We start from the raw sequence: 22,257 nt of genomic DNA on the forward strand, positions 1-22,257 counted from the left end.
GATGGCTTGTCTCCTCTTTGAACTGGTATTGTGTCTCCCATCTGTTTGAGCCTTTGTTCCCTGCAATGTTATGTATGTATTGTTATACCCCAGTTCTTTAATTGGACAGATCTGAATAACGAAGGAGTCCGTCTTTCTGCATTTTAGTGCTGATTTCGAACCTGTGGTAACGCTAAAGGCCTTTTCACACCGAACGCGACGCGAATAAGCGAGACGAAAAAGCGAAAAAAACGCAGGCGAATTTGACGCACCAAAAGTATTAGGCAGGTGTTCATAAAGCACAAAATATCTGTTTGGATTTATGGTAAAACAGAAATTACCATCTGAGAGAACGTTACTGCTCAGTAAAATGTTTAAATGAACTTCTAATGGGGGGAAAGCTTTGGTTTGACATACCAGTATTTTTCGCAGAGGTACTGGAAGTAGTACATGTATCCGCCTGTGGCAGGGTTTTGAGCGTATTCGGCCTCCCTCTTTCGGGCATCAGTGATCGGCAGCAGGTCTCCGTGGTACTCCACCACATACTCGCCTTTCTGGAAACGCCGAGTGGCAAACACTGCTCTCCCCTTTCCTTCTATTTCTTTCACCTTGACAAACACAGGAAGGTTTTCTGTGAGGACATACAGCTGCAAAGCTCATTAAACTCAATGCACAGAACACAGAACAGATCAGGTCTCAATATAATGTTGTTTTTGTCCATTTTCCTGTACAAGTGTACATACTTACTAGACATTGAGTTCCATCTTTACCTGTTCTGTGGCTGATAAAATGAAGTGCCAAGTGTAAAGTGTACTGTTAAAAGAACCTGTGGTAACGCTAAGACTCAAACAGACCCTAACCAGGACCAGGCTGAGCTGGAGTAGACGTTTCCATTTATGAAGAGACACTTTGCTAATAATGCAACGTTACAAAACATGGAAACAGAAAACTCAACATACCTCCATTCCTTTTTCTTTTCCCTCTATGATGAGATCATCTATGCGCTTCTTTTGTTCGCACTGGTAACAATATCTCCCTCTATGATGAGATCATCTATGAGCTTCTTCTTTTGTTCGCACTGGTAACAATATGGAACAAAATGAGATGGCATTACTGAAACAGAGCAGATGGATTTCTCTCACACACATCAGAAAGATCCTTGTTGGGAGGAAAAACAAACAAAACTGCACAGCCACAGGAGTGTGCTGGCCCAGACAGAAAACGACCCTCCCTGTTTGAACACTCGTTTTTCAAATGACTGAAGTCCTCGTCCTTTTCTCACAAAAGTGAAATGTGACAATCTCCAATCATAAAAGCTCCCACACTTGTCATTTTGCTTATGAGCAGTACATTAATCTCACCTTTAGCTCTGTTTTACTTTTTCTTGAGCTCCGTCTTATTGGATAGTAGTCAGTAACTTTCCGGTTTGAGGAGCTTTTCGCGGCTGCGCTGTCGTCAAAAAAAGGAAGAGAACAAGAACTATCACAAACATGTCAACAGCTCCTACGTGATTATGTAATTTGTTCAGGTTTCTTCCTCGACTGCAATATTTGTTTAACATTTGCATGTTGCAGAGTTAGATTCATAAAATAAAATGCTCCATAATTCCCCAGCTACCCAGCAGTATGTAAAGTATCTCATAGTATAAGTATATAAGGTAGTTAACATCAGCTCCACCTTTACCAGCATTAAAGTGATGATCACAGTCATTATGAGTAGTATCACATATAATGATGTGAAACAGCCAGTTCTACAGAATGGCTACGGTTACCACTCTTTACTTTTACTTAAGTAACACTGAATACAGGACTTTTACTTGCGACTGAGTATTTTTACACTACTTTTACTTGGGTAAAAACCCTCTGGTCCTGCATACTGTGTAGCCAGAGGGCGAGACATCAAAGTGAATCAACAGTACTGAGCGAACACCGCGGCCCTGCGTACGTTCTTCGAGGCGGTCTCTTTCCTTTGGCCTTGGGCCGGACGTCTCTCCTCTGGTGGCTGTGCAGAGCACTGCTGTTGTTGTGGTGGAGCAGACTGGGAGAGCGGCTCATGCCGAGAGGGAGGGAGGGCTCGGCGGGGGAATGGAGGCAGTGGTGCTGCGGAGGTGGTGGCTGTTCACCTATTCTGCAGGGTGCAGACTGGCTCTTTGAATCTTTAGGTGTAGTGCTGGTGGTGTTTGTTCCCCTACCTGGGAGGGTGAAGAAAGGGTTGGTGACAAAGCAAATACATATCACTGTGTTTCTAGATCTTCTCACTTCCTATTCTTACATAATCTTCTGAAATGCAAACAGACACAGCGCTCTGTTTGGTCTCCTGTCGAGTGTTTACACACTCCAAGTCCCCTCCCCAGCTGCAGCACTGACACTCACCCTCTCCCTGCCTCTGAACATCATTTTGCTGGGAGCTGATTGGAGAGCACCTTTCCTCTGCTGTCAGCGTGATCGTCTTTGTATTGTGAACTGATGATGTGGGTTTGGTGCTGCTAGGGACAGTAGCCAGATGGCTGGGAACCTCCTGTGAAAGGAGAGAAATAAATGTATGCCGTTTAAGTTCCACATGCCAAAACCTAGGTCAAGGTGTTCACGTAGAGGAGAGTGTATTGTGCTGCTGTGCATTAGCCTAGTATTTATTCCGTCCTCTTATCAGTCATCTGTAAAACACTAGCACAAACTGTATGAAACATACCTTACAAATAAAGTTTACATTCTTTGTTGTACTGATGTCTACCTTATGTTAAACCACTCTTCTTGTGTTATGTCTTTCTTCTCTCGCGAAGCTTTAACATTTTGTGTAAAGTTACATATACATAGACTTTAACGTTACATGTCAGATCCCCTCAAACTAAAATACATGACAACAACCGTTTTTTAAACTATGACACCGATAAAAATGACAAATTCATGTGTTTCTTTCTGCGTCGAATGTCAGAAGACGCTGCTACGTGTCCTCAGCAGTCAGGCGCACACTAGGGGCTAATGTTAGCGAAGCACTCCGGAACAAAACGGCTCATTTGTAGCTAGTGCAACCCCTCTAACTTATACAAATACGAGGTACTTACAATATTACTTCTCTCATATATACGTACACACAGGAACCTCAGTCTCATTCTCAAATAAAGTTAAAGTGATGATCACAGTCATTATGAGTAGTATCACATATAATGATGTGAAACAGCCAGTTCTACAGAATGGCTACGGTTACCACTCTTTACTTTTACTTAAGTAACACTGAATACAGGACTTTTACTTGCGACTGAGTATTTTTACACTACTTTTACTTAGGTAAAAACCCTCTGGTCCTGCATACTGTGTAGCCAGAGGGCGAGACATCAAAGTGAATCAACAGTACTGAGCGAACACCGCGGCCCTGCGTACGTTCTTCGAGGCGGTCTCTTTCCTTTGGCCTTGGGCCGGACGTCTCTCCTCTGGTGGCTGTGCAGAGCACTGCTGTTGTTGTGGTGGAGCAGACTGGGAGAGCGGCTCATGCCGAGAGGGAGGGAGGGCTCGGCGGGGGAATGGAGGCAGTGGTGCTGCGGAGGTGGTGGCTGTTCACCTATTCTGCAGGGTGCAGACTGGCTCTTTGAATCTTTAGGTGTAGTGCTGGTGGTGTTTGTTCCCCTACCTGGGAGGGTGAAGAAAGGGTTGGTGACAAAGCAAATACATATCACTGTGTTTCTAGATCTTCTCACTTCCTATTCTTACATAATCTTCTGAAATGCAAACAGACACAGCGCTCTGTTTGGTCTCCTGTCGAGTGTTTACACACTCCAAGTTCCCTCCCCAGCTGCAGCACTGACACTCACCCTCTCCCTGCCTCTGAACATCATTTTGCTGGGAGCTGATTGGAGAGCACCTTTCCTCTGCTGTCAGCGTGATCGTCTTTGTATTGTGAACTGATGATGTGGCTTTGGTGCTGCTAGGGACAGTAGCCAGATGGCTGGGAACCTCCTGTGAAAGGAGAGAAATAAATGTATGCCGTTTAAGTTCCACATGCCAAAACCTAGGTCAAGGTGTTCACGTAGAGGAGAGTGTATTGTGCTGCTGTGCATTAGCCTAGTATTTATTCCGTCCTCTTATCAGTCATCTGTAAAACACTAGCACAAACTGTATGAAACATGCCTTACAAATAAAGTTTACATTCTTTGTTGTACTGATGTCTACCTTATGTTAAACCACTCTTCTTGTGTTATGTCTTTCTTCTCTCGCGAAGCTTTAACATTTTGTGTAAAGTTACATATACATAGACTTTAACGTTACATGTCAGATCCCCTAATACACTTAAGGACAGGCACCATAAAATTTTACTTCAATACACAGTGGTTTCCACGGTGGGTGGGGTCCTGAGGAGGGACCATGCTGGCTCCACACCCCCATCGCCTCTCCAGTCAGTCCCTTTAAAGTCAGGCCTGACTTTAACGTTACATTTCAGATCCCCTCAAACTAAAATACATGACAACAACCGTTTCTAAACTATGACACCGATACAAATGACAAATTCATGTGTTTCTTTCTGCGTCGAATGTCAGAAGACGCTGCTACGTGTCCTCAGCAGTCAGGCGCACACTAGGGGCTAATGTTAGCGAAGCACTCCGGAACAAAACGGCTCATTTGTAGCTAGTGCAACCCCTCTAACTTATACAAATACGAGGTACTTACAATATTACTTCTCTCATATATACGTACACACAGGAACCTCAGTCTCATTCTCAAATAAAGTAATTGTTCTCTTTAACTGGCTTTTATTTAACTTATACTTGGCTCTGCGGTGATGTCCAGGCAAACTTAACATTACCCCGCTCATGTCCGACTTGTTTCCGTGGTTCCGTCTCAGCTTTAGCCTCCCGTTTAGATGATAAATAAATGAGGTTTTCCGCCGGTTCAGAGGTTCACTTTGCCCTGCTCCTGCGGCGGTGTCCTCCCTACACTTACCTGCTCGTCGCGCAACATACGCTAATTGGCATTTGAAACGTGCGCGCGGTCGGTATACACGGGCACGCCGCACGGGAAAATAGTTTCCACGCACAGCTGCAGCACGTTTTTGCAGGGTTATTGCAGCACGTTTTTGTTTTTATTGTGTTTCTTTTACGTGCGTCAATTGGTTTATTGACTCTTGCATATGGTTTCTCTGAAGAATGGTCTAATAATAACCCTTACAAATATGGGAATGTATTTACTGGGGCACAGCTGATTTACACTGGGGCACGTGCCCCAGTAAAAGTGGTCTAGCGACGCCCCTGCAGTCTCCGCAGCTCCTCTCCGCCATTTTTGGCCTTGCAAATTGAAGAGACGGAGCCATGACGGCCTCTGCGGGCCGAACGCGCTATGACACGTGATGGGCGAAGGCAGCCGAAGACGGTGGTGAGCTTCCGTAGAGAGCCGAAGTTAAACCGGAACTTCCGGTTTTATATGAAAAACGGACAATACAAAAAATAAAGATAAATAAATACATGAACATTTGCAAATGTACATTAAAATTACTAACTATATTTAAATACTATTAGGTTGTTTTTAAAGGTCTGAATACTTTGGCTTTTTGATTTGGGCATTTGGTATTTATTTCTAGTTGTAAATTTACATCAAAACCATTTTACAGCACAGTAAAACAAAAATAAACTTAAAAACTAATTACATAATCTTAACACAAATAAAACAGTTGATCCATGGAGCTTTGGATCATATCAGATTACCTTCATGTCCGGTTCGTTTTTCTGAGCACTTATTAAAAAACATCCACACATGTTGGTTGAAATCACATGACAATTTAGCTAATCCCATCAGTTGATGAAGCTCATGTGACATGACCAAAATTTCCAGATCATGCAGTGAGATATGATTTTGGCAACAGCTGTTCAAGAATGAACTTCTAAAATAATAAATGCCCTTGACAGGTTACTTCATTCAAATCATATGTTTAAATGAACTGTCTAATTCAAAATCCACTTACTAGCTCTTACTAGTTTTTCCTGGTGCTTTTTACCACATCTCAGACTTTCCCTCAGCAGATAATCTGCTCAGTTGTCATTTGTTCCAGAGGGAGTAAGAGATAAAGTTTAAACCTCTGAAAAAAGCCAGAAAGTGGATGCTGCGTTAAGATTTTTTGGTCAAACTGATAAAAGTCTCATAAAAAAAAAATAAAAATCTTAACATTTTAAACAGCTAAATGTTCTTAAACAATCAACACTTTACAAAACCAGGACAATTAAAATGTATCTTTTACAATCAAAAATAAAAGGAGGCTGTGAATGTATGGAAGCAAAGCTTTATTAAAACAGACATTTTTTTACACAGAATGCATCTGAAGAACCACTTCATTGCATGTCAGGGGTAATTAATCCATTAGTCTGAGTGCAGAGGGAGAAGCTGGCAGAGATAAATATCTGAAATGTGTCTGATGCTGCTGAAGAGGTTCTTCTGCTCATCGTCAGGACTCATTTGTAGAGCTGTAGCTCAGAACGTCACCACCTTGGCCTGTTTGGGTTTGGCTTTCCTCACTGGAATGTGCACCTCCTCGTGGTCTGCACTCATATTGTTGGACAACCAGCCGACTGTCATTGAGTTACCTGGACAGACACAGTGGGAAGGAGATATCACAGTGGAGGAGGAAGAATGGAGCTCTTTTTCATAAGTGAAAGTCAAAGTAAAATGGTTGCAAACAACCTCGCAGAATAAAGCAAATTCTTCTTATTGAGTGCAATCCTACTTTCACATACACTGGATAATATTGTCGGGACATTACACCAATTCTTCGTAAGCTCAGTGGAACCTGCACAAAAACAGATGTCTTCTGATGTATACACTGCACTTCATGCCGCTACATACTTGGCAAAGATGTCCTAAAGAATTGGGCAGTCAGAGATCCCAGCATTAAGCTTCTCCTCTATAATGTTGAGAATTCTCTCACTGGAGCAGAGAAAACAACATCCTCTTCCTGCTTGTCTTTCCTTTGGGGTAGGAAACTCCTTCCATTTCTGCTGGAAGCAAGATAATCCCGACTGACTTTCACCTGAACTCTGTCACAGCATATTTACATAAAGATGAGATTTCTCCATTTCTGGGTTGTCACATTGCTGGGCTTCTTTTGCCATCTTTGTTCAAAAAACCAGCCCCAAAATATTACGTGCCATGCAAGAAGCTAATGGAGTAGGGTGAACAGTGACCGGTGACTCTGGCTTCAGACTCTGTGTACAGTGACACTGTTCTCAGCCTGTTTGTTGGAAACAGGCAGCATCTCCATGTTCAGCGGTGTGGCTCACTGGTGGGGTTTAATAGCAGGTGGACAACAGTGGAGGTCTACGGCACAAAGCGATAAGCTGAACCAGGATCTGGACTCACACACCTTACGGTGAGGACACCACATTCACTGGTGCTGCTGGTCTCTGGACGGGGTTTGTGTAAAGTAACAAACACTTTCAGCCATGTGTGTATACTTTTATAACCTTTTAAAATGATCAGCATCAGCTCCAAAACCCATTAAGAATGGAACTATATTTCATGATAATGTAATTGGTAGGGGCCCTCCACTATAAAACCCAGGTGGAGTGGTGTGAGGGTGAAGCAGAGAGACTCACTTGCAGCCTGGTGCTCTGGACAGTCCTTCTGAAAATGCTCCAATGAACCACAAACCCGACAGCAGTTTCCATAGTCATAGAGCAGCTCCTCGCCCCTGAACCACAAACCCGACAGCAGCCTCCTGCACACAGACATGATCAGTGACTCTAGTACCAAGTTGTTTAATATGCAGTGTTTCATATTGTGTGTCTATACCTTGTGCATAGAGTCCTTTAGGATTATCAGGACAGGATCGCGACAAGTGTCCAGTCTGTCCACAGATGAAGCACTTAGCATACGGGTAGTCCCCTGAGACAAACGTGTTAACATTATTAAAACTGATTGCTATTAGAACATATTATCCATGTGTCCATGTGGTCCTCACCCAGAGCAGGGTCCACTTTCGCTTTACATTTGTGGATTTCATGCTCGGTGGAGCCACAGCGGTAGCAGATGCCTCGGCCCATCTCCTCGTCTCTGTCTGCGTCGGGACAGTTGGCCAAACCGTGACCAGGCTTTCTGCAGTGGAAACACAGCTGAGGAGAGAGACATCAGGAGGGATCAGAAAGGAACTGCAGATGTTCTGATTGAGGACCCGAACATAGTCTGTTTATTCAGTTACACATACTGAAAGTTGATGATTTAGACTAGAAAACTGCTCAGATATGAACTTTTATGAAAGAATGCACAACATATACTCATATAAGTTTATTTCCTTATTTTCAAAGTTAGGAACAATCCTAAGAGTAGAAGCAAAACCAAATCTTTCTGAGCTCCCTGGAACATCTAGTTTGAACCCACTCACCATTTTGTTCTTCTTGTCCTTCTGCCTCTTCATCCTTCTGTCCTCTCTCCTCTTGTCTTTTTTCAGGGCGAGTTCCAGCTCCTCCCTGAACTCCTGCTCGCCCTCCCTCCCTCCTTTGTCCCTGCTGGGCAATGGCTGTCCACTCTGCTGCAGATACTCCAGGAAGCCATTCACGTCTTCATTGGTGTAGTCTTTCTTCCTTCGGTTGGGTTTTTTCACAGCTGAGCCACTGAGCTGAGTCCTCCTCAGATGGTTCCTCTGAGGTCCTTGTTTAGCAGCAGAGCTGCGTGCACGACCCCCCCCTCCTCCTCCTCCTCCTGCTGCTCTGAGCTGACTCCATGGAGTAGGTTCTGCTGGTTTGTGTTTATGGATGTTGTTGGCTCTGGCCCACCTTGTCATGACTACACCCTCTGGTTGAGGCTAAACAAAAACTGCATTAGGTGGAAGAGTTAACAGAAATAACAACCTATAAAAAGCTCCTATTAGTGGGGTAACAGCATCCACAGACAAACCTCCACCTTATTGTTCAACTTGTTTCAGAGCACCCACCTGTCTTGTACTGATGTAGGGTGTAGAATAGCCCTGTCACTGTTGTACTGTGTGTATTTAGCACACAGTACCACCTGGTTATGGTTCTATATTTAGTCTCTGTTCTAGTGTTATTTTATTTTAACCTGCGTCACCGTTGTTACGATTTATGTGCACTGGCTGCTGTAGGGTGAACAATAATGATTCAATCTTTACTCTCAAACGACAAAGATTCTTAACTGCTCAATAGTAATTTCACTTTTCAAAGAGCTGTAGAACAACCTGCATGTATCTGCCTTGTCTTGGCCTCCTCTCTTCCACGTCCAGTAACTGACTCTGACTCTATAACTGAGCTGAACAATCCCACTGTTCTTGTCTCATGTCAAGCAACTTCGTGCACACCCTGAACATATCTGACAGCAGTGTTTTGCACTGATTCACATGCTGAAATTATGACTGACGGTGCCATTTAAAAACAAGGTTAAAAGAAACTACACAAGAAACAACTTGAAATAACGTTTCTGACTGATTTATATATTTTGGGGGGAGATTATCTTTTTCCAGTGCGACTGTATAATATCACAGGGTGTTACAGACTGTAACGACTTTAGATATAAGGTTGTGACTTGTGGTATTGAGCTATAAAATATCATTTAATCTCACTTTAAAAGCCTATTAGCATGTAAGGTGGCAGCTAGCTAACGTTACACTCCCTTAACTTAACGCTAATTTCTTAACGAAAAGCAACATTTCCCGACGTAGCAAAGCAGCATAAACAAGCATAAACAGTCCGTCATCAAAACTATTATGTCCACACAAAATATATGGTTTAAAGCAATATTAATATAGGATAAGGGAGCATTACCCGAGATTTTCACCCCATGTGTTTGTATTTCCACCGGAAACTTTCGGTCTTCTTCTTCGGTTTTATTCCCGAATCGCAATCCGTTGGAAAAACGACAAGACGCCACCTAGTGTGTGAGTGTGTTACAACAACCTGGAAGAGCTGCAGCGGAGAGTGACCCTCACTCCCTGGTCAGTTTATTAGGAACACTTAGCTCAGTCACCAAGTCAGTCGAATCCAACAGTCCTGCAGGTAAATCCTCATTTATGAAGGTGATGATGGTCAGTTTGTGTTCACACTGTTTCACAGAGGTGTCGGTTCAACTGTGCGATCACTGTGGAGGATGGAGTTTGTGCTGCTGTAAAACTGTAAGCAAGATCAGTTATGTTTGTTAAAGTGAGTTAAATGTCAGAGAAACCTTCTGCCAGTATGACAAAAACCTGAGTTTCAATAATGAGGTGCAAAACCTCTCTTGTCATTTAAGTTGTTTCTGGGTCACATCTGATAACGTTTTGAAGTTAAAAACAGACACACAGCACATTTTTAGTATCTGAAGTTGGTAAACGCACTCACTGACCAGTGATGATCATTGGCCTTCACAAAAGCCAAGGAAACACAAGTAATCAAACAACTTTAAGGGTGTTCAGTTATGTAGCAGAGATTAAATGCATTGTTAAAGTATTTTAAAGGAGAAACAGAGGCTATTTCTCTGACTATCTAAGGTAATATATTCCACTCAGAGGATGCTCTAAAAATAACTTTATTTTACAATACATTATATCTAACATGTTGAATATCAGCTCAGCACCAAACCAGTTCACACATCTCAATACTGTGTTTGTCCTGCAGAAGGCGACACACACTCTCCTGTCAAAGGTAATTTAATGCAATGAACTGTGTCTCACTGCTACCAGCGTACCTTTATCTATCTGCCATTGCCATAATACCAGGTCCCTGCAATGTTCCTATCTGCCATAATACCAGGTCCCTGCAATGTTTTGCTACACAAAATATAAAACAGGAACAGCAAGAAGAAGAAATAACATGTTCTTTTTATGTCTGTGAAATATTTTGCTTGTGGAGATTGACTCTAAGCATGTTGATGAATCCATCTGAGGTGCTAGAGAGGCAGTGTGATTTGTTATGATCATTAACGTGATCCATCACCTGGTCATGTGAAGAGATTTGTTCTCACTACATTTATATTATGTGTGAAGCCAAAAAGATCCGTGCACATGCCGAAAAGGCAGGCAGTGGATTTATGCTTTTCATGTTGACTTTCATGTGCCAAAAAAACCTGAAGACAGCTCTAATAAAAACAGACGAACTCCCGCTGAGACGTGATGCCTTCAGACGTACAAACTGTAACTGATCTCTGTCTGTCACAGAGCTCTTTAAATTCCCACACTGGCTACTGAACATTAATCTTTGTGTCTCCTGAGTGTGTACGCCCACGGTTCGGCCCCTGCAGCCCTGCTACGCATACATTTCCATTATATTAGGTATTCAGCACAGCGCTGGCTTTGTTTGCTGTTATTAAAACTGTGGTTTTAAATCAATAGGAAGTGAATTATAAACCAGCCCTAATAGTGTTTTAATTACCAAAGCCATCGTATGGAAAATCATTTGCTCAGGCTTCACTTACAAAACAAACATGGGAATGATGAAGATGTCGGCGTTGTGGGGGTTTCTTCAGCGTGTGGTGGTTCATTCAATATCCTCTGAAAGTATTGATTAGTGTTGACCACTTGGGAACAGCTCACACCGGTTAATATTTGCTCTGAAACTGCATGAGGATTATTGTGCTGCTGTAGAGACAGATGACAGATGTGTGGCACCACTGTCATCCCCTTCTGTTTAGAGAAGAGTTCATCACAAAACAGAGGAAACAAATCTGCACCTCCAGTTATTTCTTTATCATTTTCTCATGATTGTGTGTTATTGATTAATGAAAATTCAGAAAAAAATGCCTTTTTGTAGCCTACATGCTTAAAACATCTGGGGAGGTACTGTATGTTCGACTGCTCCGGACATTTTGGCTTCAGGTACAAACATTTACAAAGAAGGCAGGAGCATTTTCAGATCACTCTGCAGCATCGACCTCACTCCGCACATCATTTTTCATCTACAGTCAGAGCGTCAGAGCGTAGAGGAGAAATCTTTACAACATCTTGTATAGCTTCCAAATAATATACAAAACATTTTTATGAGGTAAATGTCAGTTAAAACAGAATGTTTAGGAAAAACAATACAATAGTAGAACAAACAAAAACTACAGCTTATTGTAAGATAATCAGCTTTGCTGTGAACAGATAAACTTGATCATTTACACATGAGTAGTAAGTTTCAATAGCAGCACAATGATCATGTGACCAAATGACCATTCAGTGCACTTCACCTTTTACACACTTTATTGTGACAGATTTCATTTTAAATGGATAAAACTGCAGTTTTTACCTCCACACTGTGCTCAGGTGTCTCCGGTGTGAGATGAGTCCAGACCCTGACTGGAGTCCACCTGTGGCAAACTGGGCAAACTGGACCCAGCGTAGAAAGACACACACCTGTGTAGTTCATGCTGCAGGTGAGGACATGAGGTCCAGGAGCTCTCTGTGGACCTCTGTGGTCAGACTGCAGTGAGGCCCAGATCAGGACCAGGGGATCAAACCATGTCTGAAGCTCTGAGCATCCCCAGGAGCACGGTGGCCTCAGTAACTGGGACATGGATGAAGTCTAGAACCAGCAGGGCCCTTCTAGAGTCAGCCTCCGACCAGACTGAGGAACAAGAAGGGCCTCAGTCAGGGAGGAGACCAAGGAGAGACCAGTCAGAACTGAGGGAAGGATGAACGCAACCAGGCACAGAGAGGTCCTGGAAGAAAACCTGAGACTGGGCCGACAGCGACCTGAGGCAAACAGCCAAGACACTGGAGCGGCTTCAGGACTCTGACTGTCCCTGAGGGGCCCAGCTGATGTCCAGACTTAACCCCCAGAGACCATCTGTGGAGAAACCTGAAGAGCTCACAGACACTTCCCATCCAGTCTGACGGAGCTGGAGAGGAATAGATGCAGATTCATTATTTGTCTCTGTCGTTGGCCAACCGTGAATGGACTAATAGATTCAGCTCTACAAGTGACAGTAAGAACAAAACTCGTCCAAATCGGACTAAAATGTATCTTACATCGTTAAAAGTTACATCCGTTTTCCTGATCCCCACATGTGACGTTGAGAGGTGCGTATTTCACCTTTAACCTGATTCCCAGAATGGAAATGAAGCGCACAGCGCTGCGCGTAAAAGAACGCGTCCTCGTTGATCAGATAACATCCACATCAGCTCCTCCATATCTCCCTCTGCGAGCCATTCTCCACAAACCGGGAGATAAAGAGGATCCCTAGCGCAGATGTATCAGTTCAGATGATCTTTGATCGACTTTTTTAGGAAACCTAGGTGTCCACTGCTTTTCTCCCGCTTTATCCGAACAGATCCAACTGGACCGATGGTCGTACAGTACATTTGTCCCGCTCCGCTCCTCATCCCTGACAGTCCGAGGAGCTCAACGCGCCCAGATCGGACTTTGTGACTCGATGTGTTGGACAGCCAGCGGTATCACCGGACACTTTGGCCTAAATGTTCTATTTTAATGTAAGAAAATGAACTTTTAAAGTTCTTGGCATGGAATGACGCGCCGACATTTTCATGTAAGTACAGATTTCACATGATTTTAGACGTATTTGGCGGATGTAGTACGAGATAATTTTATTTTTAATTTACCCTGGCGAAGTTGGTTCTGGAAAAATCTTTTGCTGTCACCCAATGCACGGACTCCCCTCTGGTCAGCCACATGTTTACTCTGAAAACATCTGCATTTCTGCTACTGAAACCCACCGTTTTGATGACTTGAACACAAAAATAGGCACTTCCAGTTTGGATAACGGCTCGAAGATGATATGACAAAACCAAGGGACTGCAGGCACATGTAGATACAAACAAGTCGAGATTTAGATATAGATGAATTTTATTTGAAGGATATGGACACCGACTACCCCTCTAGTCTAAACATCACCAGTTCCCAAACTAGAGGTTGTGCACTTTCAAAGGGTCACCAGATAAATCTGAGGGGTCATGTGATGATTAATAAGAGAAGGAATAAGAAAAAAATAAAACTTCTGATACACACAGATCTTTTACAGTTTTGAACGTTTCTTTTTTCTTTGATTAGTTTGTGTGAAAAATGAAATAATTTGACCTGTTTGTCTGAACCATTGTGTAAATAAAACCATGCATTACTGTGCCCATCACTCTAATGCTGCAGCTGGTAAAGGTGGAGCTGATGGTAACTACCTTATATACTTATACTGGGAAGTACTTTCCATCCTGCTGGGTAGCTGGTGGATTTCTTACTGGGATCAATAGAGTCTGATGGTTCTACTGGGTTTGGTTTGATTCATCTGGTTCTGGACCTGAAGGTATCAGGTACATGTAGTGTAGTAAAAAGTACACGGTTTGTCTCTGACATGGAGTCACAGGATGAAGGAGGAGGACATGGAAGTACTCAGGTACAAATACCTCAGAACTATACTTAAGTAAATGTACTTTCCAACTGTCTTCAGCAGTGTTTTGTATTTTAAAAGCTTGCGTCATTTTATTTTAAAGTAACTTGCAGTGTAGGAAAGTAACATTTACTCAAGTACTGTTTTACAGTACGTAGCTATTACGTTTATCAGCTTTAGGAAACTTCATATTTTCACATTTCTGAGGGAAATATGGTTCTTTTTACTGCACTGCACTGATGTGATGTCTCTTACTTTGCCGACTTATAATCACCATCTTTTTTCTTTACTTTATTTTTTATCCTTCCCATTTATATACATAAGTGGGTCAGAACATTAGGACCTGAACATAATGCAGTCCAGTACAACACCATCTTTAACTACAATACAAATAGTAAACTTGACACACACAGACAGACCTTATGACAGGACTGTGCCACTGGATGCAATCCACTGCTACAGCTGTGCTTGTTCACTGATTGGTAATGTCTTAAAATGTATCTCTCTCCTGTAGGTGTCCATGGTGTAGTGATCTCATGACTTCATCGTGACCGAAGCCCGTCCAGCCCCTCAGTCCGTCCTCCTGCTGGGGAAACCCTGTTTCCCTGTGGTTTACAGCAGAGACGCCCCTTTTCTGTCTCTCATTGTGTAAGAGGCCATTAACCAGGTTTCCCTGCACCACCATGGCAGCTGCTCCAGATGCTCAGTGCCTGTCACAGCTCAGTGGACTCAGCCGGAACATCACTTTCATCTCTGGCACCCAACCCTGCAACCGCAGCACCGTCAGGACCTCGCCTTACACCCCGCAGGCCACCGCAGCCTTTGCCATCTCCATCACCTTCATGATGGTCCTGACCATCGTTGGGAACATCCTGGTCATCATTGCTGTCCTGACGTCCCGGTCCCTGAAGGGGGCTCAGAACCTTTTCCTGGTGTCTCTGGCTGCAGCAGATATTTTAGTGGCCACACTCATTATTCCCTTCTCATTGGCTAATGAGCTACAGGGCTACTGGGCATTTAGCTCCATTTGGTGTGAGATTTACCTGGCGCTGGATGTTCTCTTCTGTACCTCCTCTATTGTGCACCTGTGTGCAATAGCTCTGGACCGCTATCTGTCCATCTCTCAGCCAGTGTCCTATGGCGCCAAACGTAGTCCCTCACGCATCAAGGCAGCCATCATCGTTGTGTGAAAAAAAATGTGAACTAAACAGTGAGCGCTGGTACATTCTCTACTCCACCATTGGCTCATTCTTTGCCCCCTGTGTGATAATGATTCTGGTTTATGTGAGGATTTATCAGATCGCTAAGCAGCACACTCGCTGCCCGCCAGGACAGAAGTATAACGTGGTGGCAGGGAAAGATGCCAGCATGGCAACCAATGAGCCTGCCGCCAAGTTATCGGATCAGTCCCAGCAGAACGGGGATCAAGGAGGAATGACTGCCAGCCAACGAGAAAAAGTCCGGACCAAAATGTCTGGATCAGACTCCACCCCGTCACTTCGGAAATTGCCTGAGAACACCACAAGCCAGGATGCCCAGCACTACCTTCCTCATCCAAGTACGGCTCCGGTCCAGAAGTCCTCCTCCTCTTCAATCCCCCAGTGTGACAGCCAGATCCTCTCAGCTGTTCCCCACAAAGAGCCCCAGAAATATGCAGACGGAGGGGAGGTGCTTAACGACAACATGTCCAGCTCTGGCTCTGAGCTGGATGTGGGTGAGGAAGGTGTTCTCAGAGAGGACAGCAAAGAAGAGGCCCACAAACCTGACAAGCAGACTTTGGGATTACCCCAAAGCAAAAGGTTCAAAGTTCAGGTGCTAAACCTGGCCTACAGATACAAAAACACTATGGCCACATCATCTGGCACCAAACTGGTACCCGAGGGGACACTTACCATTCAGGGGACGCCCATGTGCCGCCGTAAAGCCATGGTGAACAGGGAGAAGAGGTTCACCTTCGTCTTGGCTGTGGTGATGGGAGTGTTTGTGATCTGCTGGTTCCCTTTCTTCTTGTCTTACTCTCTTCAGGCGGTGTGTCCTGAAACCTGCAGCATCCCCAACCCCTTGTTCAAATTCTTCTTTTGGATTGGCTACTGCAACTCCTGCCTCAACCCAGTCATATACACAATCTTCAACAAGGATTTCAGGAAGGCCTTCAAGAGGATACTGTGCAGGGACACGAAGGGTACGTTCTTCTAGAGGGGAAAGTTTTTAGTGGTTTGGTGTTTGACCTGCTCAGCGGACAAGGAGCCCTTTGAAACATGACTTCTTGTTTCTGTACTTTTTGTGTTTGACCAGGATTGACCTTCTGCTGTGCCACATAAACACTTGTACATTAAGGAGGACACTGTGTCCATTTTCTCTTCTCCTTGTGCTTCTGTTAGCTGAGTCACAGCTGCACTGACAAAGGAGGACATTTCAGAAAGTCACAGTCAAATGGCCGAATCAATTATCTGTAATGACATTTAAGAATAAAACAGTGACTCTGAGGAAGAATGATTCGATTACATTTGGTAACAGAAGTCAAGAGCATACAGGGTCTGTGTTTAGTAATTTAAAGCACAAACAGAACTACGACAGTGTGTGTGTTTGCATGGGCACAGAGGATCGTTGCCTGAGGGTCTTACTGGAACAGAACAAAGATCACTAAGTGTCCTTTATTGGAGATAAAACGGACAGTCAAGGAACAAGATCAGGAAAAATGTGAGCATCCTCGTCTGTGCCTCCGCCTCTCGCTCGTTCCTTCCCTTATTTCTGCCTGTGACTTTGGACGTGATGATGGATAGAGCCTTTTGTCTCCATGACCCTCTGGTGTCACGCCTCTCTCTGGGAGCTGCTGATTCAGATGAAGACCAGAGGCTTTACAAAAAGAAACGCTCCGTGTGAATGTGATACTTTGGAGATGAACTGTTTGCACACACACACCAAGCTTCACTCCTTCCCCTTTAATGTCACGTTTTTTCTCAGTGCATGTGTTGAGGCTTCAGCTCCAGGTCTGTTTTCACAGGGTTTCTCCAAACTGTCAGTTTTTTAAACCCATTTTAATACTGTAAAGAATGAAATTTAATACCTTTTCCACTGTTGACGAATGATGGCCTGCACCTATTTATGAAGAATATGAATTTATAGACATTTACTGTGTATCATGTTGACCTACCAGCTGTACACAACAATAATAGTAACACAGTCCACAGGTTAAAGTGATGTGGGCCCATGTATGGATTACTAAAAGACTACAAATACAGACAGTACTGTCACCACTAAGATACATAATATGACTGTAAATAACATTTTTGTGTCTCTTTCAGTGCGGGGGTTTTATGTGGGGGAGGGGAGCTCGTCTGCTCATCAATTAGTTTAATCTGTCACTTGTGCGTTATGGATTGACGAGACTCTACTAACTGTCTCTGTGTCAGGCTGTGAGGTCGTAACCCGGGTGGCTGTACGTCCCCTCATACTTCTGATTTATCCACAGTTTTTAATGAACATGACAGACAGCGGGCTGTGCACGTGTCAGGGTACTCTCTGCCAAAGCAATACAGACTGAATATGAACTGAACTGAAACTGGCAATGAGCTGAATCACTGATGAAGACGCTCCTCCTCCTCCTCACCCCAGACTGATCTGATTTGTGTGAATACTGTGTGTGTGCGTGTGTGTGTGTGTGTGTATGTGTGTGTGTGTGTGTGTGTGTGTGACTGCGTTTGCTGCTGCATGTTTTTATAAATTGCCTTTGTTTTGTTTTTTAAAGCCAACAGACATTTGCTGGGCTGAAGCGTCCAGCGCTGTACAGACACGTAACACTGGCCAGTGCTGCTGTACAGTCCGGCCTTAAGCATAAACTAATCCTATTGCTTGTTGTTTTAAAGTCCATCTGAAATTAAAATGCCTGCTTTTCAAAAAAATATTTCCTTTTTCTGTTAATCTGGTCCTGATACATTGCTGTTCGTTGTAAATCGATGTCATTTCCAGGAGACAGGGCTGAACGGTCTCCAGCCTTGTTGTGGCTTTTTATCCTCTGACACAGAAGCTTCAGTGTAACTGGTGACACCCATGATAACCTCCTCCACTTTGGACTCTCTACAGCAGCTCTCTGCTCTCAAAGGTCAGGGCAGCTCGCTAATTTGTGTCAAAGCTCAAATCTGCTGCTGAAATTAATGAATTTCGCTGCATAATTTTGCAGTTTAACATTGTGGCATGACATAGCTTTAACCCCTCAGCTGTCAAACACAAACACAGGCACCTCAGAGCAGAAGCTTGAGGGTTAAAGGATGTTTTTCTGGTGGTTTTTGTGATCTCAGTTGGACTTTAAAGAGCCCATGGCTGCTTGTTTTACTCGTTTCCAGCCATTTAATGTTTAATCTTGGGTACCTCTAGATTAGCTTGGCACCCTCATAACTTAGTCTGTGATTATTACAGAATGATAAAACCAGAGAGCCTCCTCTTAAAAATGAGAGTATAGTTTGTGAACGTGCATAGCTTCTGTCGCTGGTGTTGTCGAGAGTGAACGGCACAATGAACCGCAATGGCATTAATCAATATGAACGTCTCCTCCATAGACAGGCAAACAATGGTATATGTACCAATGAAAACAGATGTGTAACACTGTAAACAAAGCAGGCAAGTGAGAAACCGTATATGTTATTCATTCATTCATTTTCTACCGTTTAGTCCCTGAACGGAGTCACGGAGCCAATCCCGGCCGGCAATCGGGCGAAGGCGGGGTACACCCTGGACAGGTCGCCAATCCATCGCAGGGCTAACACATAGACGAACAACCACACACACATGCACTCCTATGGGCAATTTAGAGACACCAATCAACCTAAGCTACATGTCTTTGGGAGGAAGCCGGAGTAAAAACAGTGAGTGCCTGTACAGGTACATTCCTGGACATGCAGTAACTTCAGGCCCTGGATTTGTCTCTACATCCTCTGGTCACAGGTTTTTTTTGTTTTTGTTTTTTTTAAACAAGCTTTATCGAAAATATAAATAACAAACAAGGCAAAATAACATTTTGCCAGTATAGTGGGGGCACTGGTGGATGTCAGGCAAACTCACAAGGGCCTGGAGATTATGACCATTCAAGGAAATCCTTAAACGTCCTATCCTACCACGTAACGCTTTATTTTGTTAGAAAAAAAGTCTCATGAGTGAGAGTTTGTGAGACGTGTATAAACTGAGTTGCTTCTGCATAGAAATACTAGGACATATGTTCACCTTGTTTTTGAGGTTTAGGTCACGTCTAAGGTGAGAATTCACTGTTGTAACATTGTTGACAAGTCAGAAAACAAGGAAAAGTGCCATGGGCTCTTTAAAGTTACATTAGCGATCAATGTGCCAACCAGTGGTGCCAGGTATCTGCCTTCTGCTCTTTTATTGCCATGTGCTCTGCTTTTATTTTGAAACTGCTTCATAAAAGGTTAAATAAAGGACATGGTGAGCCCATATATACACTGCTAATGGTTGCTTGCTTGTTTCAGAGGAGAGTGCGTGGGTTTGATTATGAGCACTTACAGAGCAAAGAATAATGGAATCAGACAATTCACCATCACTGCTGTTTGTCACCATGTTATAGGAGAATGGTTGTTGTCTGCTTCACTGACCTTTGACCTGAATATAAGTAATTCTGACATGGATATAAAGAATAGTCGACTTTCAGACAGGGCTTTGGCATCCGATTCTTAAATAAACTTTAAATGATCAAAAGTGACCAAATATCCCCAAAGTAAAGAAATAAAGCTAAAACATCAAAGTGCTAATAATTAACTGAACAATTTGTGTTGTTTACCACAGTTTATGTTTTACACTGAAGACAAGCTGATGATTTAAAGGTAATGAAAGCTGTTGTAAAGACTTAGGACAGCTCTTAAACAAACAACACCAATGCACTATTTCTTCCTGTTTGATAAAAACTACAGTGAGCAGCTGTTTCAGGAAACCACAGAGCTTTTTACAAAACACAAAACTTCTGTTGGTTTCCACAGTACTTTCTTCATATTAATCTAAAGAATGACTGTAGAGTAGACATGATCAAAATACACACAAACCAAAAATACCGTGAAAATACGACAGTGTCGCCTCTACAAAAGAAAAAGAAACACAAAAATACAACATACTGTTTGTTAGAATACAGTACTCACTGCATATTCCCCCTGGTGACACATTGAAATTGGTTCATTTGTTACACAATATAAGGATAAGGACCATCACCTTTATAACAGAGACAACCAATAAAATGTCTCCTTACATGTATTTGTATTGGACAAACAGGAGCGATAAGGTGACGGGCGACACGGTTTAGGGTTAGTGAGAGGTCAGTGGTTTTAGTTACGATTATGGTGAGTCTCCAGGAAATTAATTTACGTAAAGTCCTGACGAGGAATGAAAACCAACGTGTGTGTTGGTGTGTGTGTGTGTGTGTGTGTAATCCAATTGTGGTCGGTTCAAACAAATAAGGACGTCATCCTGTTAGAAAGTACCTGTTGTGCTCGGGGGTCTGCTGTGACACGGTTAAATGTCAGAGCCCATCTCTCAGAGACTATCAGGGTGAGACACACACACACACACACACACACACACACACAGAGCAACAGTAAATGCCATTTTTATTTTAACTTTAGACACTGAAGGCGGCTGTAACTGATTTTTTTATGACATCGTGAAACCGGTGTCTTATGCTCAGGCAGAAACCGATCAGCTGACTGTGCAGCTGAGTTTTACAGTGACCTTCAGCTCATTTAATTTTAATAACATATACAGTCATGTGAAAAAATTATAATTAACTGAACAATTTGTGTTGTTTACCACAGTTTATGTTTTACACTGAAGACAAGCTGATGATTTAAAGGTAATGAAAGCTGTTGTAAAGACTGTCAGTGATATAGAAATTAGGACAGCTCTTAAACAAACAACACCAATGCACTATTTCTTCCTGTTTGATAAAAACTACAGTGAGCAGCTGTTTCAGGAAACCACAGAGCTTTTTACAAAACACAAAACTTCTGTTGGTTTCCACAGTACTTTCTTCATATTAATCTAAAGAATGACTGTAGAGTAGACATGATCAAAATACACACAAACCAAAAATACCGTGAAAATACGACAGTGTCGCCTCTACAAAAGAAAAAGAAACACAAAAATACAACATACTGTTTGTTAGAATACAGTACTCACTGCATATTCCCCCTGGTGACACATTGAAATTGGTTCATTTGTTACACAATATAAGGATAAGGACCATCACCTTTATAACAGAGACAACCAATAAAATGTCTCCTTACATGTATTTGTATTGGACAAACAGGAGCGATAAGGTGACGGGCGACACGGTTTAGGGTTAGTGAGAGGTCAGTGGTTTTAGTTACGATTATGGTGAGTCTCCAGGAAATTAATTTACGTAAAGTCCTGACGAGGAATGAAAACCAACGTGTGTGTTGGTGTGTGTGTGTGTGTGTAATCCAATTGTGGTCGGTTCAAACAAATAAGGACGTCATCCTGTTAGAAAGTACCTGTTGTGCTCGGGGGTCTGCTGTGACACGGTTAAATGTCAGAGCCCATCTCTCAGAGACTATCAGGGTGAGACACACACACACACACACACACACACACACACACAGAGCAACAGTAAATGCCATTTTTATTTTAACTTTAGACACTGAAGGCGGCTGTAACTGATTTTTTTATGACATCGTGAAACCTATTTTAATAATAAAATGAAAACTTCTTTCATATAATTGGGCACAATATGTGCTTGAGAAAAGATTAAAAAATACAGACAGCTGTAATAACATGAACTATGTGCTGATAAGTACGACACCATCCATTATCTATATCACTTATCCCTGAACAGGGTGATGGGGGGGGCTGGAGCCAATCCCAGCTTACACTGGGCGAGAGGCGGGGTCAACCCTGGACAGGTCGCCAGTCTGTCACAGGGCTGACATGTAGACAAACAACCACACACACTCACATTCACTCCTACGGGCAATTTAGAGTCACCAAT

General features: G+C 43.1%; 3 protein-coding genes across 6 annotated transcripts in view; 1 reads left to right on the forward strand and 2 right to left on the reverse strand.

The window, feature by feature from the left end:
• The window catches only part of LOC109953053 (N-lysine methyltransferase KMT5A-A-like), a 20,620-nt gene extending 4,333 nt beyond the window's left edge, over nucleotides 1–16,287 (reverse strand). The window contains exons 1-9 of the mRNA XM_020588421.1: nucleotides 16,281–16,287; nucleotides 11,408–11,411; nucleotides 4,774–4,906; nucleotides 3,785–3,929; nucleotides 3,357–3,603; nucleotides 1,341–1,428; nucleotides 1,012–1,057; nucleotides 939–955; nucleotides 397–587 (exon numbers count right to left, since the gene is read on the reverse strand). Coding sequence (XP_020444077.1) covers nucleotides 397–587; nucleotides 939–955; nucleotides 1,012–1,057; nucleotides 1,341–1,428; nucleotides 3,357–3,603; nucleotides 3,785–3,929; nucleotides 4,774–4,782 — 743 coding nt within the window. The 5' untranslated portion in view covers nucleotides 4,783–4,906; nucleotides 11,408–11,411; nucleotides 16,281–16,287. The remainder of the gene's footprint in view (nucleotides 1–396; nucleotides 588–938; nucleotides 956–1,011; nucleotides 1,058–1,340; nucleotides 1,429–3,356; nucleotides 3,604–3,784; nucleotides 3,930–4,773; nucleotides 4,907–11,407; nucleotides 11,412–16,280) is intronic.
• zcchc9 (zinc finger, CCHC domain containing 9) lies at nucleotides 6,225–9,849 on the reverse strand. 4 transcript variants are annotated; one of them, XM_020588419.1, is made up of 8 exons: nucleotides 9,728–9,845; nucleotides 8,335–8,765; nucleotides 7,915–8,065; nucleotides 7,746–7,838; nucleotides 7,645–7,671; nucleotides 7,550–7,591; nucleotides 6,530–6,541; nucleotides 6,225–6,499 (listed from the first exon to the last, which is right to left on the reverse strand). In XM_020588419.1, the coding sequence occupies exons 2-8, from the start codon at nucleotides 8,731–8,733 to the stop codon at nucleotides 6,429–6,431; spliced, it is 795 nt and encodes a 264-aa protein (XP_020444075.1). In that variant the 5' UTR covers nucleotides 8,734–8,765; nucleotides 9,728–9,845; the 3' UTR covers nucleotides 6,225–6,428. The 4 variants fall into 4 exon arrangements, with proteins under 4 accessions (XP_020444075.1, XP_020444074.1, XP_020444073.1 ...); XM_020588418.1 differs by having other exon boundaries at nucleotides 6,225–6,541; nucleotides 8,335–8,754; nucleotides 9,728–9,846; XM_020588417.1 differs by having other exon boundaries at nucleotides 6,225–6,541; nucleotides 9,728–9,846.
• On the forward strand, nucleotides 12,896–17,905 carry LOC109953049 (alpha-2B adrenergic receptor-like). Its single transcript, XM_020588412.1, is given in 3 exon segments — nucleotides 12,896–13,403; nucleotides 14,770–15,441; nucleotides 15,443–17,905. Coding segments are annotated over 2 exon segments (1,512 nt in total). The 5' UTR covers nucleotides 12,896–13,403; nucleotides 14,770–14,938; the 3' UTR covers nucleotides 16,452–17,905.
• The last annotated feature ends 4,352 nt before the right edge of the window (nucleotides 17,906–22,257 follow it).

Source organism: Monopterus albus, unplaced genomic scaffold (genome assembly GCF_001952655.1).
Source record: "Monopterus albus unplaced genomic scaffold, M_albus_1.0 scaffold538.1, whole genome shotgun sequence".
Lineage (NCBI taxonomy): Eukaryota > Metazoa > Chordata > Actinopteri > Synbranchiformes > Synbranchidae > Monopterus > Monopterus albus.

Excerpts from the sequence above, each read along its gene's own strand:
- zcchc9 (XM_020588420.1), bottom strand. The coding sequence starts at position 8,733 with ATGACAAGGTGGGCCAGAGCCAACAACATCCATAAACACAAACCAGCA. Across the intron at positions 7,839-7,914 it reads GAAAGTGGACCCTGCTCTGG|GGGACTACCCGTATGCTAAG; the intron begins GTGAGGACCACA and ends CGTTTGTCTCAG. Across the intron at positions 6,542-7,549 it reads TCCAGAGCACCAGGCTGCAA|GTAACTCAATGACAGTCGGC; the intron begins GTGAGTCTCTCT and ends GTGTCTGTCCAG.